Genomic DNA, 14,931 nt, shown 5'->3' on the forward strand with positions numbered 1-14,931 from the left:
TACAAACCAAAGCCTGTTAAAAACAGTGAATATCAGGAAGCTTAGCAATCTTTCTGTGAAATAAGACAGAAAGAGCAAAGAGGAACTTGCAAACAAAACCTTATTCAAACCATCCTGAAGGAACTGAAAAAATTCTGGGAATTCTAAAAGAATGCCAAAGCGAATTTATGAAAAGAACACCATGAAAATAAGTCTTCCAAACTCGATAATAAATCTTTCTAAAAACAGATTTATGAGCCTTTAACATAGTATTAATCACTGAGTCAGAGAAACCTCTACAACTAAGCACTAGGCTTTCAATTCCCATACCTTCAAATTTAATGATTTGAAATCCTGATGGGAAAAACGGACCTTGAAACAGAAGATCCGACCTAAATGGAAGAGGCCAAGGTCAATGAAAGTAAAAGTACTATACTTTTTCTCTGCATGTCCCAGAAAAACAAAGTTAGCACTTATCTTAAAGTGAATGTCAATTTTGATGCTAAAGTGCCTGGTTTTTAAAAATTCGATTAAAAACAGGGGCACTTTAATTCATCAAAATTTACATTTCACTTGTGTTGTGAAGAAATACTTACCTTTTACTCTTGACAGCAGCTCCAGCTTCCTCCGGTTGTTGCAAGCCATTTCTGACGTCAGAAATGACAGATCGGTCATCCTCCAATCACGGCTCCCCCCCCCCCAGGGGAATCAGTGTCTGATTCAAAGCCGTGATTGGTGGAAGCCGGATTCCTCATTTTAGACCCAGGAAGAGGCTTTGCGATGGGCAGAGGAAGCTGGAGCTGCTGTGAAGATTAAAAGGTAAGTTTTTTTCACAACAGGGGTGAAATGTAAATTTTGATGAATTAATGTGCCCCTGTTTTTGATCAAATTTTTAAAAACTGGGCACTTTAGCATCAAAATTGACATTCACTTTGAGAGGCCAGTTCCCTCACATGGACCTGTGGGTAGAAACAAAGACTGAGTAATCTTACTCAGGCTTGCATGGATAGGGCAGCTTAAATACATGGGAGGTGCAGTGAGAATTATGTCGCACAAGTTCCCATTGTTTTAAAGCCACAACTGCTCTACTGAAGAGACTGATATGGACTACAGCTACACCCTAGAGCAAAGCAGAACAATCTAGCACTGCTTAAAAAATAATAAAATCTTTCTTGAAGAATCTTTTCCTAACACCTAACTTTACAAAGAGAATGACTGGGTTTGGAGTTAAGGGAGGTGATATTTAACAGCTTTGCTGTGGTGCTCTTTGCCGCCTCCTGCTGGACAGGAGTGATATTCCCAATAGTAATTAGATGATCCGCGGATTCATTGTGTCATTAGAAAGAAATACATGTATATATTATTCTCAGACTAATATGTCAACAGAGAGGAGGTCAGGTGAGCTTTAGGCCTATATACCACATCTTACCTATCAGATTTTTTAAGATTCAGTGCAATAGTTTTCACGCCATTATTCTGACCTAAATCTTCATATTCAATAGACTCCTGCAACTTCACCTGTAAAGAAAAACAGAACCTTAGGAAGATTTAAAGGGGCAGTAAATCTTGAAATAAATTAACATACTCTAGTTTAAAAAGGTTTTGAATCCATTAAGACTGATTGCTGCAATCGTTTTACAGTAGGCAAACGTATTACGTCATTATATTAGCAAAATATTAATTCATTGTTTTGCAGTTCCTTATCGGATTATATTTTACATGCACATTACAAATACATTGTATGATATTCTCACTTTTTTATTTAACTATAGACCCACTGAATTTGAAAACCCTGTGTAACTAATAGGTTGGCTACTAATATTGCTGAGTAGAATAATCTTAGATTAGGGCACTGCACTGCAGGCGGACAAATGGGAAGCACGCATCAAGGGGCAACCAGAATGTAGTAATTATGGTGCCACAATACCTTTTTTATTGGCGGCTGAAAGAAGTCAGAGTCCCTGGAGTTCCCATCTGTGCTACTTGTCTCACTCTGTTGGTCATTTTGTGCTTCCCTGCAAAAAGAGAAATGGCATAAAAAGGTTGTTTAATACTGCTCAGGAGTACTTTAGCACCCAGTTAGATTGACCTCTTCTACAATACATATGGCCCAATTTATAAAACACAGGGAGAACAATGTTCACGTTTAGGGAACCTGCCCACTCGGCTTTGCAGGAACAGGAAGCTTGTGACACCGCCCCCTGCTCACACTCAAACATGGCCTGTCAATCACCCCAAACAGCCAAGTGCAAGGAGATTTATCTCCTCCAATTCAGAGATGGTGGAGGTGTTACCAAGCAGCGATCATATAATGGCTGCTTTTTAAGATTGAAGAAAGCAGGCTCGCAAGGAATCCATGGCAGAATTTGCTGCTTTGTATATGGAGTCCATAGAATGTAGCAAACAGCAGCTTGTGTAGATGCAAATTCTAGAACAAAAGACAATGCTTAATAAAGTTTTCTTCCACACTGAGGGGGAGGGTATTAAGGGGACATTCATGCCAAAATTAAACTTTCATGATTCATACAGAGCTCACAGTTTTAAACAACATTCCAATTTACTTCCATTATCTAAATTTGCACAATCTTTATATATACACACTGAGGCATCAGATCCTACTAACCATGCGCAGGATTCACAGAAAATATGTATATGCATTTTGTGATTGGCTGATAGCTGTCACATGCATTTGAAGGGAAAATATAACTAACTTTTAAAGTTGTCAGAAAGAAATCTACTGCTCAATTGAAAATCAAACAAAGTGCTTTTGCATTGTCTTTTTATTATGCATTTACTGATTATGCAATGCTACATTGTTTAGTGGTCTTTTAATATCTCCTTAAAATGTATACATTATCTAGAGAAAATAATTTTAGTTCAAATATTCATACAATAGATAAACAAATGTTTAATAATAATAATTATGGACCATATTTATCCCATATACATTTGCTGAGACACTGCAGAATTTAACGCTAAAAGCTTTAACTGCTGCAGATAAAATGTCAGGAAAAAACAGTCTCCAACATGTCTGGTGAGCCGTAAAATTAAACCTACTCTTTTCTGAGCCCGGCAGCCAGCACCATGGCACTGTGATGATTGAATCTCTTAATAATGGCGGCATTGCTGTTCTCCTTCACAGATTTTGCGTTGGACATAGATGGCACAGGTGAAATTCCATAACCCTGAAATTAAGCAGAACATAGCTGTAAAATCATTTATACAATAGACCAAGTATTACAAACCTAAACTTGCTCTGGTGGGCATTAAGCAGGTAAGCAGACACTAGGCAGGTGAGCCAGCTGCTAGGTACAGGCGCTCGGCAGGTGAGCCAGCTGCTAGGTACAGGCGCTCGGCAGGTGAGCCAGCTGCTAGGTACAGGCGCTCGGCAGGTGAGCCAGCTGCTAGGTACAGGCTCCCCTGCCTAGTGTCTGCACTGAGCGCTCGGCTCCCCTGCCTAGTGTCTGCACTGAGCGCTCGGCTCCCCTGCCTAGTGTCTGCACTGAGCGCTCGGCTCCCCTGCCTAGTGTCTGCACTGAGCGCTCGGCTCCCCTGCCTAGTGTCTGCACTGAGCGCTCGGCTCCCCTGCCTAGTGTCTGCACTGTGTGCTCGGCTCCCCTGCCTAGTGTCTGCACTGAGCGCTCGGCTCCCCTGCCTAGTGCCTGCACTGAGCGCTCGGCTCCCCTGCCTAGTGTCTGCACTGAGCGCTCGGCTCCCCTGCCTAGTGTCTGCACTGAGCGCTCGGCTCCCCTGCCTAGTGTCTGCACTGAGCGCTCGGCTCCCCTGCCTAGTGTCTGCACTGAGCGCTCGGCTCCCCTGCCTAGTGTCTGCACTGAGCGCTCGGCTCCCCTGCCTAGTGCCTGCACTGAGCGCTCGGCTCCCCTGCCTAGTGCCTGCACTGAGCGCTCGGCTCCCCTGCCTAGTGTCTGCACTGAGCGCTCGGCTCCCCTGCCTAGTGTCTGCACTGAGCGCTCGGCTCCCCTGCCTAGTGCCTGCACTGAGCGCTCGGCTCCCCTGCCTAGTGCCTGCACTGAGCGCTCGGCTCCCCTGCCTAGTGCCTGCACTGAGCGCTCGGCTCCCCTGCCTAGTGCCTGCACTGAGCGCTCGGCTCCCCTGCCTAGTGCCTGCACTGAGCGCTCGGCTCCCCTGCCTAGGGTCTGCACTGAGCGCTCGGCTCCCCTGCCTAGGGTCTGCACTGAGCGCTCGGCTCCCCTGCCTAGTGTCTGCACTTAGCGCTCGGCTCCCCTGCCTAGGTGTCTGCACTGTGTGCTCGGCACACCTGCCTAGGTGTCTGCACTGTGTGCTCGGCTGTATTGTGTGCTCGGCTCACCTGCCTAGTGTCTGTACTGTGTGCTCGGCTCACTGTACTGTGTGCTCGTCTGTACTGTGAGCCGAGCACTCAGTGCAGACACTAGGCAGGTGAGCCGAGCACACAGTGCAGACACTAGGCAGGGGAGCCGAGCACACAGTGCAGACACTAGGCAGGGGAGCCGAGCACACAGTGCAGACACTAGGCAGGGGAGCCGAGCACACAGTGCAGACACTAGGCAGGGGAGCCGAGCACACAGTGCAGACACTAGGCAGGTGAGCCGAGCACACAGTGCAGACACTAGGCAGGGGAGCCGAGCACACAGTGCAGACACTAGGCAGGGGAGCCGAGCACACAGTGCAGACACTAGGCAGGGGAGCCGAGCACACAGTGCAGACACTAGGCAGGGGAGCCGAGCACACAGTGCAGACACTAGGCAGGGGAGCCGAGCACACAGTGCAGACACTAGGCAGGGGAGCCGAGCACACAGTGCAGATACTAGGCAGGGGAGCCGAGCACACAGTGCAGACACTAGGCAGGGGAGCCAAGCACACAGTGCAGACACTAGGCAGGGGAGCCGAGCACACAGTGCAGACACTAGGCAGGGGAGCCGAGCACACAGTGCAGACACTAGGCAGGGGAGCCAAGCACACAGTGCAGACACTAGGCAGGGGAGCCAAGCACACAGTGCAGACACTAGGCAGGGGAGCCAAGCACACAGTGCAGACGAGCACACAGTACAGACACTAGGCAGGTGAGCCGAGCACACAGTACAGCCGAGCACACAGTGCAGACACTAGGCAGGTGAGCCGAGCACACAGTGCAGACACTAGGCAGGTGAGCTGAGCACACAGTGCAGGCACTAGGCAGGTGAGCCGAGCACACAGTGCAGACACTAGGCAGGTGAGCCGAGCACACAGTGCAGACACTAGGCAGATTTGCACCAGTGTACACTAGAAATTTAAGGTTTAGTGCTCCAGCATATCTATCTACAGATGAACAAGTTATAAATATTGGCCTTTTGCACAACTGTGCAATATAATCTCTGAGGTTCTACAATACTTGTTTTGGTCTGACCCAGCCCCTATGCCTCATACAATATGAGCGGCCCTATTTTAGCCATTAGCAAGAAAATACTATTGTGGGTGCTGCTATGAATTATTATATTCCATAGTGTGTATTATTGGGTGACACAATTAACTGGACAGAAAACATCAGGTTAAATAATTTGTTAAATTCTTTCAAATTTCTTTGTGACTGAATACTCCAAATACTAAAAAACATTTCATACCTCATCCAAGCATTTGTCTTCCAGAGCCAACAAATCTAACATCGGATTTCTCACCCCTTGAGAGACCATCGACTTTAAACCTAAGAAGAAAAAAAGAAAATTTATGCTTACCTGATAAATGTATTTCTTTTTTGACACAATGAGTCCACGGATCATCTTAATTACTAATGGGATATTCACCTCCTGGTCAGCAGGAGGAGGCAAAGAGCACCACAGCAGAGCTGTTAAATAGCTCCTCCCTTCCCCCCCACTCCAGTCATTCGACTTAAGTTAGGAAGAGAAAGGAAAAGCCAAGGTGCAGAGGTGTCTGAAGTTTACAATAACACACAACCTGTCTAAAATAACAGGGTGCGGGCCGTGGACTCATCGTGTCAAAAAATAAATAAATTTATAAAGTAAGCATAAATTTTCTTTTGTTTTTTAAGACACAAGTCCACGGATCATCTTAATTACTAATGGGATTCAATACCCAAGCTAGAGTACACAGATGATACGGGAGGGACAAGACAGGTAACCTAAACTGAAGGCACCACTGTTTGAAGAACCTTTCTCCCAAAAGCGGCCTCAGCCGAAATAAAAGTATCAAATTTGAAGAACTTTGAAAAAGTGTGAAGAGAGGACCAAGTTGCAGCCTTGCAAATCTGTTCCACAGATGCTTCATTCTTGAATGCCCATGAGGAAGCAACAGCCCTCGTGGAATGAGTCGTAACTCTCTCTAGAGGCTGCTGTCCAGCAGACTCATATACAAAACGTATGATACTCTTCAGTCAAAAAGAAAGAAGTAGCCACAGGCTTCTGTCTCCTACGTTTTCCTGAGAAAACAACAAAAAAACGACTGAAGAAAATCCTTAGTCGCCTGCAGGAGAAAAACTTTAAAAGCACGGACCACGTCCAAATTGTACAGAGTCGTTCCTTCTGTGAAGGAGGATTAGGAAGGAACAATCTCCTGATTAATGTTCCGATAGGAAACAACCGTAGGAAGAAATCCTAATATAGTACATAAAACTACCTTATCTGAATGGAAAATAAGGTAAGGAGACTCATACTGCAATGCCGAGAGCTCTGACACTCTACAAGCAGAGGAAACAAGAAATAAAATGTTCAAGATAACTTAATAATAGAAGGAACGCATATGCTCAAACGGAACCCCTTGAAGAAGTTTAAGAACTAAATTCAGACTCCATGGAGGAGTAACTGGCTTGAACACAGGCCTGATCCTGACCAAGGCCTGACAAAATGATTGTACATCTGCCAGACATTTGTGTAACAAAATAGATAATGCCGAGATAAGACCCTTCAGGGAACTAGTCGATAAGCAGTTTCTCCAAACCCTCTTGGAGAAAAGACAAAATTCTAGGAATCCTAACTCTACTCCATGAGTAGCTCTTGGATTCACACCAAAGAGATATTTACGCCATATCTTATGGGAAATCTTTCTAGTTACAGGCTTGCTAGCCTGAATCATGGTCTCTATGACCAAGTCAGAAAAACCCTGCTTAGACAAAAACAAAATTTATGCTTACCTGATAAATTCATTTCTCCTGTAGTGTGGTCAGTCCACGGGTCATCATTACTTCTGGGATATTATCTCCTCCCCTACAGGAAGTGCAAGAGGATTCACCCAGCAGAGCTGCTATATAGCTCCTCCCCTCTACGTCACCTCCAGTCATTCGACCAAAGGACCAACGAGAAAGGAGAAGCCCAAGGGTGTAGTGGTGACTGGAGTATAATCCAAAAAAAAAAACAGGGCGGGCCGTGGACTGACCACACTACAGGAGAAATGAATTTATCAGGTAAGCATAAATTTTGTTTTCTCCTGTTAAGTGTGGTCAGTCCACGGGTCATCATTACTTCTGGGATACCAATACCAAAGCAAAAGTACACGGATGACGGGAGGGACAGGCAGGCTCTTTATACGGAGGGAACCACTGCCTGAAGAACCTTTCTCCCAAAAACAGCCTCCGAAGAAGCAAAAGTGTCAAATTTGTAAAATTTGGAAAAAGTATGAAGAGAAGACCAAGTTGCAGCCTTGCAAATCTGTTCAACAGAAGCCTCATTCTTAAAGGCCCAAGTGGAAGCCACAGCTCTAGTAGAATGAGCTGTAATTCTTTCAGGAGGCTGCTGTCCAGCAGTCTCATAGGTTAATCGTATTATTCTACGAAGCCAAAAAGAGAGAGAGGTAGCCGAAGCTTTTTGACCTCTCCTCTGACCAGAATAAACGACAAACAGGGAAAACGTTTGACGAAAATCCTTAGTTGCCTGTAGATAAAATTTCAGGGCACGGACTACATCTAGATTGTGTAGCAGACGTTCCTTCTTCGAGGAAGGATTAGGACACAAAGATGGAACAACAATCTCTTGATTGATATTCCTGTTAGTGACCACCTTAGGTAGGAACCCAGGTTTAGTACGCAGAACTACCTTGTCTGAATGAAAAATCAGATAAGGAGAATCACAATGTAAGGCAGATAACTCAGAAACTCTTCGAGCCGAGGAAATAGCCATTAAAAACAGAACTTTCCAAGATAACAATTTGATATCAATGGAATGAAGGGGTTCAAACGGAACACCCTGTAAAACATTAAGAACTAAGTTCAAACTCCATGGCGGAGCAACAGTTTTAAACACAGGCTTGATCCTAGCTAAAGCCTGACAAAAAGCTTGAACGTCCGGAACTTGACAGACGTTTGTGTAAAAGAATGGACAGAGCTGAAATCTGTCCCTTTAAAGAACTAGCGGATAACCCCTTTTCTAAACCTTCTTGTAGAAAAGACAATATCCTTGGAATCCTAACCTTACTCCATGAGTAACTCTTGGATTCGCACCAATATAAGTATTTACGCCATATTTTATGGTAAATCCTTCTGGTAACAGGCTTCCTAGCCTGTATTAAGGTATCAATAACTGGCTCAGAAAAACCACGTTTTGATAAAATCAAGCGTTCAATTTCCAAGCAGTCAGCTTCAGAGAAGTTAGATTTTGATGTTTGAATGGACCCTGGATCAGAAGGTCCTGTTTTCAGAGGTAGAGACCAAGGCGGACAGGATGACATGTCCACTAGATCTGCATACCAAGTCCTGCGTGGCCATGCAGGTGCTATTAGAATCACTGATGCTTTCTCCTGTTTGATTCTGGCAATTAATCGAGGAAGCATCGGGAAGGGTGGAAACACATAAGCCATCCCGAAGGTCCAAGGTGCTGTCAAAGCATCTATCAGAACCGCTCCCGGATCCCTGGATCTGGACCCGTAGCGAGGAAGCTTGGCGTTCTGACGAGACGCCATGAGATCTATCTCTGGTTTGCCCCAACGTCGAAGTATCTGGGCAAAGACCTCCGGATGAAGTTCCCACTCCCCCGGATGAAAAGTCTGACGACTTAAGAAATCCGCCTCCCAGTTCTCCACTCCCGGGATGTGGATTGCAGACAGGTGGCAAGAGTGAGACTCTGCCCAGCGAATTATCTTTGATACTTCCATCATTGCTAGGGAGCTTCTTGTCCCTCCCTGATGGTTGATGTAAGCTACAGTCGTGATGTTGTCCGACTGAAACCTGATGAACCCCCGAGTTGTTAACTGGGGCCAAGCCAGAAGGGCATTGAGAACTGCTCTCAATTCCAGAATGTTTATTGGAAGGAGACTCTCCTCCTGATTCCATAGTCCCTGAGCCTTCAGAGAATTCCAGACAGCGCCCCAACCTAGTAGGCTGGCGTCTGTTGTTACAATTGTCCAGTCTGGCCTGCTGAATGGCATCCCCCTGGACAGGTGTGGCCGATAAAGCCACCATAGAAGAGAATTTCTGGTCTCTTGATTCAGATTCAGAGTGGGGGACAAATCTGAGTAATCCCCATTCCACTGACTTAGCATGCACAATTGCAGCGGTCTGAGATGTAGGCGTGCAAAAGGTACTATGTCCATTGCCGCTACCATTAAGCCGATCACCTCCATGCATTGAGCTACTGACGGGTGTTGAATGGAATGAAGGACACGGCATGCATTTTGAAGCTTTGTTAACCTGTTTTCTGTCAGGTAAATCTTCATTTCTACAGAATCTATCAGAGTCCCTAAGAAGGGAACTCTTGTGAGTGGAAAGAGAGAACTCTTCTTTTCGTTCACCTTCCATCCATGCGACCTTAGAAATGCCAGTACTAACTCTGTATGAGACTTGGCAGTTTGAAAGCTTGAAGCTTGTATCAGAATGTCGTCTAGGTACGGAGCTACCGAAATTCCTCGCGGTCTTAGTACCGCCAGAAGAGTACCCAGAACCTTTGTGAAGATTCTTGGAGCCGTAGCCAATCCGAATGGAAGAGCTACAAACTGGTAATGCCTGTCTAGAAAGGCAAACCTTAGATACCGGAAATGACTTCTGTGAATCGGTATGTGAAGGTAAGCATCCTTTAAATCCACTGTGGTCATGTACTGACCCTCTTGGATCATGGGCAAAATTGTTCGAATAGTTTCCATCTTGAACGATGGAACTCTTAGGAATTTGTTTAGGATCTTTAAATCCAAGATTGGCCTGAAAGTTCCCTCTTTTTTGGGAACTACAAACAGATTTGAGTAAAACCCTTGTCCTTGTTCCGACCGCGGAACTGGATGGATCACTCCCATTAATAAAAGATCTTGTACGCAGCGTAGGAACGCTTCTTTCTTTATTTGGTTTGTTGACAACCTTGACAGATGAAATCTCCCTCTTGGGGGAGAGGATTTGAAGTCCAGAAGGTATCCCTGAGATATGATCTCTAACGCCCAGGGATCCTGAACATCTCTTGCCCAAGCCTGGGCGAAGAGAGAAAGTCTGCCCCCTACTAGATCCGGTCCCGGATCGGGGGCCCTCGATTCATGCTGTCTTAGGGGCAGCAGCAGGTTTCCTGGCCTGCTTGCCCTTGTTCCAGGACTGGTTAGGTTTCCAGCCTTGTCTGTAGCGAGCAACAGCTCCTTCCTGTTTTGGTGCAGAGGAAGTTGATGCTGTTCCTGCTTTGAAATTACGAAAGGAACGAAAATTAGACTGTCTAGCCCTAGGTTTGGCTTTGTCCTGAGGCAGGGCATGGCCTTTACCTCCTGTAATGTCAGCGATAATCTCTTTCAACCCGGGCCCGAATAAGGTCTGCCCTTTGAAAGGTATATTAAGCAATTTAGATTTAGAAGTAACATCAGCTGACCAGGATTTTAGCCACAGTGCTCTGCGTGCCTGAATGGCAAATCCGGAATTCTTAGCCGTAAGTTTAGTTAAATGTACTACGGCATCTGAAATAAATGAGTTAGCTAACTTAAGGGCTTTAAGTTTGTGTGTAATCTCATCTAGTGTAGATGATTGAAGTGTCTCTTCCAGAGACTCAAACCAAAATGCTGCTGCAGCCATGACAGGCGCAATACATGCAAGAGGTTGCAATATAAAACCTTGTTGAACAAACATTTTCTTAAGGTAACCCTCTAATTTCTTATCCATTGGATCTGAAAAAGCACAGCTATCCTCCACCGGGATAGTGGTACGCTTAGCTAAAGTAGAAACTGCTCCCTCCACCTTAGGGACCGTTTGCCATAAGTCCCGTGTGGTGGCGTGTATTGGAAACATTTTTCTAAATATCGGAGGAGGTGAGAACGGCACACCGGGCCTATCCCACTCCTTAGTAACAATTTCAGTAAGTCTCTTAGGTATAGGAAAAACATCAGTACTCGCCGGTACCGCAAAATATTTATCCAACCTACACATTTTCTCTGGTATTGCAACTGTGTTACAATCATTCAGAGCCGCTAACACCTCCCCTAGTAATACACGGAGGTTTTCCAGCTTAAATTTAAAATTTGAAATATCTGAATCCAGTCTGTTTGGATCAGAACCGTCACCCACAGAATGAAGTTCTCCGTCCTCATGTTCTGCCACCTGTGACGCAGTGTCTGACATGGCCCTAATATTATCAGCGCACTCTGTTCTCACCCCAGAGTGATCACGCTTGCCTCTAAGTTCTGGTAATTTAGCCAAAACTTCAGTCATAACAGTAGCCATATCCTGTAATGTGATTTGAAATGGCCGCCCAGATGTACTCGGCGCTACAATATCACGCACCTCCCGAGCGGGAGATGCAGGTACTGACACGTGAGGCGAGTTAGTCGGCATAACTCTCCCCTCGTTGTTAGGTGAAATATGTTCAGTTTGTACAGATTGATTTTTATTTAAAGTAACATCAATACAATTAGTACATAAATTTCTATTGGGCTCCACTTTGGCATTAGCACATATAGCACATGTATCTTCCTCTGAATCAGACATGTTTAACACACTAGCAATAAACTAGCAACTTGGAAATGCTTTTCAAGTAATTTACAATAATATGAAAACGAACTGTGCCTATAAGAAGCACAGAAAAAATTATGACAGTTGAAAATAAATAAGTTATAGCATCAAATCTTTGTAAGAAATATACAATTTTAGCAAAGGATTGTTCCCATTAGCAAAGGATAACTAACCCTGACAGCAGAAAAAAATACACAAATAAACGTTTTTTATCACAGTCAACTACAATCTTCACAGCTCTGCTGTGAATGATTACCTCCCTCAAAACAAGCTTTGGAGATCCCTGAGTTCTGTAGAGATGAACCGGATCATGCAGGAAGAAAAATGAACTTCTGACTGAGTTTTTTGATGCGTAGTAAAAGCGCCAAAAATGGCCCCTCCCCCTCACACATAACAGTGAGAGAGATCAGTAAACTGCTTTAATTTAAACAAAACTATTGCCAAGTGGAAAAAATAGTGCCCAAAACATTTTTTCACCCAGTACCTCAGAGAAATAAACGATTTTACATGCCAGCAAAAAAACGTTTAACCTCAATAAATTAATTGTTATTTAAAACCTATTGCAAGTCCCTGCAAAATAGGTTAAGTCTATGCATACAGTATAAATCCAGTGAAGTACCATTCCCCAGAATACTGAAGTGTAAAATATACATACATGACAGCCTGATACCAGCTACATCTACTGCATTTAAGGCTGAGTTTACATTATAACGGTATGGCAGGATTTTCTCATCAATTCCATGTCAGAAAATAATAAACTGCTACATACCTCTTTGCAGATTAATCTGCCCGCTGTCCCCTGATCTGAAGTTTACCTCTCCTCAGATGGCCGAGAAACAGCAATATGATCTTAACTACTCCGGCTAAAATCATAGAAAAAAACTCAGGTAGATTCTTCTTCAAATTCTACCAGAGAATGAATAACACACTCCGGTGCTATTATAAAATAACAAACTTTTGATTGAAGGTAATAAACTAATTAAAATCACCACAGTCCTCTCACACATCCTATCTATTCGTTGGGTGCAAGAGAATGACTGGGGTTGACGTAGAGGGGAGGAGCTATATAGCAGCTCTGCTGGGTGAATCCTCTTGCACTTCCTGTAGGGGAGGAGATAATATCCCAGAAGTAATGATGACCCGTGGACTGACCACACTTAACAGGAGAAATTAAGCGTTCAATCTCCAAACAGTCAGCCTCAGAGAAACTAGATTTGGGTGAAAGAAGGACCCTTGACTTAGGTCCTTCTTCAACGGAAGTCTCCACAGTGGCAGAGATGACATACGCATATTAAATCCTGCGAAGCCAAGCAGGAGCTATGAGGATCACTGATGCCCTCTCCTGCTTGATCCGAGCAATGATCCTAGGAAGAAGCGCAAACGGAGACATTTGTTATGCTAGACCGAAGGTCCAAGGAGCCGCCACAGCATCTATCAGTTCTGCCTGGGAGTCCCTGGACCTTGACCCATATCTCGGGAGCTTGGCAGTCTGTCGAGATGCCAAGAGGTCTAATTCCGGCTGACCCCACCTGAGAATCAAGCTGGAGAACACTTCCGGTTGGAGTTCCCACTCCCCCGGATGAAAGGTCTGCCTGTTCAGAAAATCCGCCTCCCAGTTGTCCACCCCTGGGATGTGGATCGTCGACAGACAACAAGAATGGGCCTCTGCCCACTGACTTATCTTGGTTACCTCTGTCATCGCTAAGGAACTCCTCGTTCCTCCCTGATGATTGATGTAAGCCACCAAAGTTATGTTGTCCAACTGGAACCTGATAAACTGGGCCGTGGCTAACTGAGGCCAGGCCAGAAGAGCATTGAAGATCTCTCTCAGCTCCAGGATGTTTACAAGAAGAACAGACTCTGACTGAGTCCACACTCCCTGAGCCTATTAGGGAACCCTAGAAGGCTGGCGTCTGTTGTCACAATCACCCAAGATGGTCTGCAAAAGCAGGTTCCCTGGAAAAGATGATCCAGAGACAACCACCATTGAAGAGAATCCCTTGTCTCCTGCTCTAAATGTCTTCGAGGAGACAAATCCGCATAATCTCCGTTCCATTGCCTGAGCATGTTTAACTGCAGAGGTTGGAACCGAGCAAACTGATTATGTTCATTGCCGCTACTATCAGCCCTATTAACTCCATGTACTGAACGACTGATGGCCGAGGAGTGGACTGAAAAGCTAGACAAGTATCAAAAATCTTTGATTTCCTGACTCTTGTCAAAAAAAATATTCATCGATAGGGAATATATTATGGTTCCCAAGAAGTTACCCTTGTATTTGGCACTAAGGAACTCTTATCCAAATTTACCTTCCCTCCGTCAGCTCGCAGGAAGGAAAACGACATTTCCGTGTGGAACCTTGCTGATTGTAAGGATGGCGTCTGGACTTCATAAAGGGCGCCACTGCAATGCCCCTTAACCGAAGCACCGCCAACCGCGGTCCCAGAACCTTTGAGAAAATTCTAGTAGCTGTGGCAAGACCGAAGGGAGAGCCACACATTGGAAGAGTTTGTCTAGAAAAGCAAACCTTAGAAACTTGAGATGATCCCTGTGAATGGGAACATGTAGGTACGCGTCCCTGAAATCTACTGTTGACATAAATTGACCCTCTTGTATCAAAGGGAGAATGGAACGAATAGCTTCCATCTTGAAGGACGGTACTCTGAGAAAATTGTGTAGATTCTTGAGATCTAAAATTAGCCTGAAGGGTCCCTCTTTTTTGGGAACTATGAGAAGATTGAAATAAAATCCCAGACCCTGTTCCTGAACTGGAACAGGAACAATCACTCCCATGTTGGAAAAGTCTCTTACAACTTTTAAGAACGCCTCTCTTTTTTTGTCTGGTCTGCAGACAATCTTGAAAACAGAAACCTGCCCCTGGACTCTTGAATTCAAACTTGTATCCCTGGGACTCTATTTCTATTGCCCAAAGATTTCGAACCCAAGTCTGAATGAAGCAGGGAAGTCTGCCCCCTACAAGATCCGGTCCCGGAACGGGGGCATGCCCTTCATGCTGTCCTTGATTCAACAGCAGGCTTCTTGGATTGTTTTATCTGATACCA

At 44.9% G+C, this 14,931-nt stretch overlaps 1 protein-coding gene across 2 annotated transcripts in view; it reads right to left on the reverse strand.

The window, feature by feature from the left end:
- Positions 1 to 14,931, reverse strand: part of GTF2H1 (general transcription factor IIH subunit 1) — a 173,418-nt gene that overhangs the window by 97,814 nt on the left and 60,673 nt on the right. For both annotated transcript variants that reach the window (XM_053720664.1, XM_053720663.1), the window contains exons 7-10: positions 5,580 to 5,659; positions 3,037 to 3,164; positions 1,907 to 1,994; positions 1,409 to 1,497 (exon numbers count right to left, since the gene is read on the reverse strand). In XM_053720664.1, the coding sequence (XP_053576639.1) occupies positions 1,409 to 1,497; positions 1,907 to 1,994; positions 3,037 to 3,164; positions 5,580 to 5,659 (385 nt within the window). The remainder of the gene's footprint in view (positions 1 to 1,408; positions 1,498 to 1,906; positions 1,995 to 3,036; positions 3,165 to 5,579; positions 5,660 to 14,931) is intronic.

This window comes from Bombina bombina, chromosome 7 (assembly GCF_027579735.1).
Source record: "Bombina bombina isolate aBomBom1 chromosome 7, aBomBom1.pri, whole genome shotgun sequence".
Classification (NCBI taxonomy): Eukaryota; Metazoa; Chordata; class Amphibia; order Anura; family Bombinatoridae; genus Bombina; species Bombina bombina.